This window comes from Phaseolus vulgaris, chromosome 2 (genome assembly GCF_000499845.2).
Source record: "Phaseolus vulgaris cultivar G19833 chromosome 2, P. vulgaris v2.0, whole genome shotgun sequence".
Lineage (NCBI taxonomy): Eukaryota > Viridiplantae > Streptophyta > Magnoliopsida > Fabales > Fabaceae > Phaseolus > Phaseolus vulgaris.
The window spans coordinates 13,481,649-13,486,169 of NC_023758.2; the positions used below are offsets into that span (position 1 = coordinate 13,481,649).

Sequence of the window (4,521 nt, forward strand, 5' to 3'; positions counted from 1 at the left end):
GCAATAATATTAGAAATGAAATAATTCTCGTGACTTGATAATTAAATAATAATGTAAATGTGAATAAGGATTTTAAAGAATTTTTAAAACATTTCAAGAATTATTTTTTGATTAGTTGTTGTCAACTTTATTAAGTGATCTAGTGTCTTTAGTCGTCAGCCACCACAAAGGAAAAGAAAAAGAAAAAGAAAATGCTCTTTGACTCCACGCGTGTGAAGGTCATATCAGTACTTTATCTTTGGCACATCATGGATTTCTGCACTGTATACCCATTATTATTGTGCAATGCTTGCTAGGTGGCTGATGCTACAAGATATTTTAAATTTGTCCCAGGTGTAAAACAAAATATTAAATGCACAGAAAATTATAAGTAAAAAATATGTAGTATCATCTAACAGCATCATAAACATTAATAACTCATGGAAACTGACATAACACAGTAAAAAACACAGAATTAAATGTGAACATATGTCACAATCTTTTGGAACTAATATATAGGAGAATTACTATTATATTAATGCACAAAAAACTGGAAATAAAAACAAAGGAAGAAGCAAGTGCAGGTTTGAAACTTAGACCCTGAACTAAAATAGCATTGGAATTTAGTCCAAGAATCTTCTTTCCTTTGTCTTTTCTCCTTGTTATTTATGCTGTCTCTTATATTTATGTATATTTATATGTACAGCAAAGATATTTACTCAAGAAGTCATCTAAATCTGAAAAAACACCTGTTTCAGTCTGACAGGCTCAAGATGGAAACTAAACTATATATAACTCTCCTGTCCTACAAATCCTGCAGAAAGGTTGGTCAATAATACAAGTTCTCACGGAGAAAAGAAAAATCATGTCATCACCACCTAAGAACAAGGTTGTTGTAATTGAACTAGCGTGGCCTACATCACAAACATTTTTGGATGAGGCTAGCTCAGATAACTGCAGCAATTCCCAACTATGTCCTCTCATGGAACACAAGAGACCTTGACAAAGCTGCGGGGTTAGCTTGCAACACTGGGGATGCTTCAACCACCACATGGTTCTTCTTGTCATCACTGCCTCCCTTTGATGCAAATGCCTTGAAAAGGCCTCCTCCATTGAGAGAGTTCCCCTTCTCATTCTTGATCCCCAGTGTTGACCATATAGAGCTCTTTGCAGCTTCTGTAGGGTCATCAATTCTCAGCGTCTTCGGGATCAACACAGTGTTGCTATTTTCTGCCATGTTGCTGCTGCTTTCTGTGCCAGGCTTCTGCAACAAGATGTCTCCATCTCTTGAATGTTTCCCCAAGGTTGGTGAGTTTGGACCAGAACTAGAGGCAGATTGGTAATTTACACTCCAAGATGGTGGTGGCATGCATCCCCAAAATGCTTGTGTGGGGTAGAATGACACAGGTTGGTAAAAAGCAGAAGGAGTCATTGCAGGGTTCCACGGATAAGGCCAAGGAGAAGAAGATGATGAAGAACCTGGGAGACACAATTGAGGACTGAAACCTTGATGATAAATCTTATCCACTGATTCATCATGAGAGCTAGTAGCATTGTCTCTCTTCTCACACAAAGTTGAAGCCATTACAGAAGCACCAACTGAGTTAATATCATCCCCACTATTATTATTATTAACAGTGCTAACATTATGCTTAGGTGAATGAAACCCGTTGAGGACACCATTTTGTGTTTTCTCAGCAAGGCTCAACACAGAAGCCATGGAGTCACAGAGAGGGAAATCTGATCCAAAGGTCAACACAGCACTGTGCAATGATCCGTTCTGAAGGGTCTCGGGAACCATGATTTGACGATAATGTGATGCAGCAGAAGAAGTGTTTTTGTTCTTGCGGCGACCTGCACCAACTGGCACATTCCTCATGGTCCCTCCTGCAGTCCAGTATCTCTGGCAGTGCTTGCAGAAATGGCGTGGCTGATTCACGTTATAGTTGTTGTAGTAGCAGAACTTGGTGTCCATGCTGTTGCAACGAGGGCATGGAAGTATTTTGTCTGGTTTCTTTGGAGTTTTGTCCTCTGATGCGCTTGTCGTGTCAGTTTGGTCTCCCTTTTTAGGTGATTTCATTAAGGAAGTTTCTATTTCAGTTGAGGGGGTCTTGGGGTTCTCGAGATTGCATGAAGATGTTGGAGATTTTAGTTCTTCATGTAAGGCTTCGTCATCTTGTGTTGAGGTGAGTTCTTTCCCTGATGGTTCCTGAGATTAATACACAATAGTTAGATAAGACATGATGCACTTGTATTATCAAGATTTTTTATTATAAACTCAGATTCTGATTTTTTGCAAGAATTATTTAATAGTCACTGTATAGCTAACATAAAATGTGAAATTACAAAATTCAAAATCTAAGAAACTAACTAAATTGGTTTAATTCACATCATTAAGGGGCAAAGAAGATTGCTATATTTGTACATAAATTGACTATAGTAACTGGTTTGTTTGACATATAAATAAATAAGCAAGAGAAACATTAAAAGGTAATTATTTTTGACATTATACTATGTTATATGTCAGTTTTGCAAATCTCATGGTTTAGAGGCACACAACGCAATTTTGTATTTTGTAGTGATTAGGATTCACACACATATTGCTTTCTCCTAGTAATTTGAAGCGCATAGTAGATAAAACAGGGGAGGAAACAGAGGTTAGGTATATGGTTTCTTCTTCCTTGTTCATCAGGTTTTAATTTCTCATATATATGACCTTTGCTTGATGCAAGAGAGTGTTATGTGAAAGTACAGAGTAGATAATCAATTGAATATTTGAACAATATACTGGAAAATTCCTTAATTTCTGAATAAAAGACTGATATTTCATGAAGTACATAATTAGACGAAGCTTTCAGAGGAAACAAACTAGATTATGGTCATTGGAGGAGAATTCAAAAAGCGAGAAAAAGCACGTTAATCCTGAACACAACTGTTATACATCAGCTAGCATTGAAGGAACAAATTGTTTTTTCTTTAAAAAAATTCTTCAACCCCATATGAAAAGGTTTAAGCAAGAAAATAAAAGAGTATAATATAGTTGAACAATAAAGAAAGTGAAAATATTCTTTAAGCATTTCTGTGTGAAAGTCTTAATCGGAAACAAAAATAAGGTATTGAACGTGGACAGTGTCAAAGTATAATGAAGTTAGATCCAATAGAAGTCCGACGCGTGAAAAGCAATTATAGTTTGGAAGAGCAAGAAATTCAAAGTTCAAACTGTACAAATGGCTACAGAACTTCCGGGATGCTGCAAGAGATCCAATAAGAAATGAACTCGAAGTTGCATATTAGCAACCAGTTTAGGATAAATGTTTTTCAAATATGGATAAACTGAGCTAGAAAAATTGGTTTGGAATTTGGATTATTAGAAAAGTCTAAAGCAAAATTATTGATTCACCAATAGAATGGACAAAACCAAAGCGTGTCCAACCACATAATATTATTCGTTATTCTTAAAATTATATTCTGGGAATGAACTGGATCCAGTTTCGATGACAGTGCCCCACAATGACTTGTAGCAACCACTAAAGAAATGATTAAGCAAAATTAAAAGAAAAAAGTAAACAATTTCATGAACCATATGTGATCATGCAAAACACTTTGTGTACTTCTCAGACAACAAGGTTCTCAAAACAGCCATGGAGATTTCTTGGCCCCTTAACTAGGAGCCAAAAAAGATGAAAAATTGAATGAACCCATCAACAATTGTGAGCTTCTGAAAAAAGGGTCACTTTTAAATTTGCAAAACACACCAGTACAAATTAGTTAGTTCCATGATATGTTTTTTTTTGTCATATTTCAAGCTAAACCCTTATTATATAGACTCCATCATGGCTCATACCTTATCCCTCTCAGGTTCACGTTCCGTTGTGGACATCACTTCACGTGGAAAAGATGAAGATGAAGGAGGACTGTGATGGTGAGAATAATCTTGAGGAGGAGCAGGTTCAGAAGAAGAACCATTAGCAGAAACCTGGTGGTGGCGTGACAGAGAAATTGTTCTACCAAACAGCTTTATGGCCGAGTCTTTAACAGCCCCAGACATTCCTGTGTTATGTTGTAACTAAACTATAACAACTCAGCTTCACCACTCTCTCTCTCTCTTCTTGGCTCAGGCTCTTTGAAAAAAAAAATGAGAAAAAATAGAAACACACGTATATAAAGAAAAGTAACAGTTGTAGCAGTAGTTGATGTTGTTGTAAGTGTAGCTAGCAGTGTTGGTTTTGTTTCTTTTCTCTCTCAGATTACTTGATCATCGTGTGCAACGAAAAATGGATAGTGAATAGTGGAGAAAAGAGAGAAAGAGAGAGAGAGAAAGAGTTGTGTTGTGTGAACTGGTTTATTAACAAGGTTGGAATGGAATGCCACTTCAGCAAAGGGTAAATTTTGTGAGCCACAAGTTCTTGTGGCCTATGAGATCTTTGTGTGCGGTTGGATTCCCCCAAGTTACATATAAAGATAGTGGTGTATGTGTGTGTCCCACCCCTTTTTCATTCCACGTCATCTCCTTTCATCTTTTGCCTTTTTCTCAATCCCTCC

The 4,521-nt window shown here is 36.7% G+C and overlaps 1 protein-coding gene across 1 annotated transcript; it reads right to left on the minus strand.

Moving 5' to 3' along the window:
• Window positions 1-495: 495 nt before the first annotated feature.
• LOC137810742 (cyclic dof factor 1-like) lies at window positions 496-4,084 on the minus strand. The gene is made up of 2 exons (XM_068612155.1): window positions 3,824-4,084; window positions 496-2,188 (listed from the first exon to the last, which is right to left on the minus strand). The coding sequence occupies exons 1-2, from the start codon at window positions 4,025-4,027 to the stop codon at window positions 950-952; spliced, it is 1,443 nt and encodes a 480-aa protein (XP_068468256.1). The 5' UTR covers window positions 4,028-4,084; the 3' UTR covers window positions 496-949.
• Window positions 4,085-4,521: the final 437 nt, after the last annotated feature.

Excerpts from the sequence above, each read along its gene's own strand:
- LOC137810742 (XM_068612155.1), bottom strand. The coding sequence starts at position 4,027 with ATGTCTGGGGCTGTTAAAGACTCGGCCATAAAGCTGTTTGGTAGAACA. Across the intron at positions 2,189-3,823 it reads GTGAACCTGAGAGGGATAAG|GAACCATCAGGGAAAGAACT; the intron begins GTATGAGCCATG and ends TATTAATCTCAG.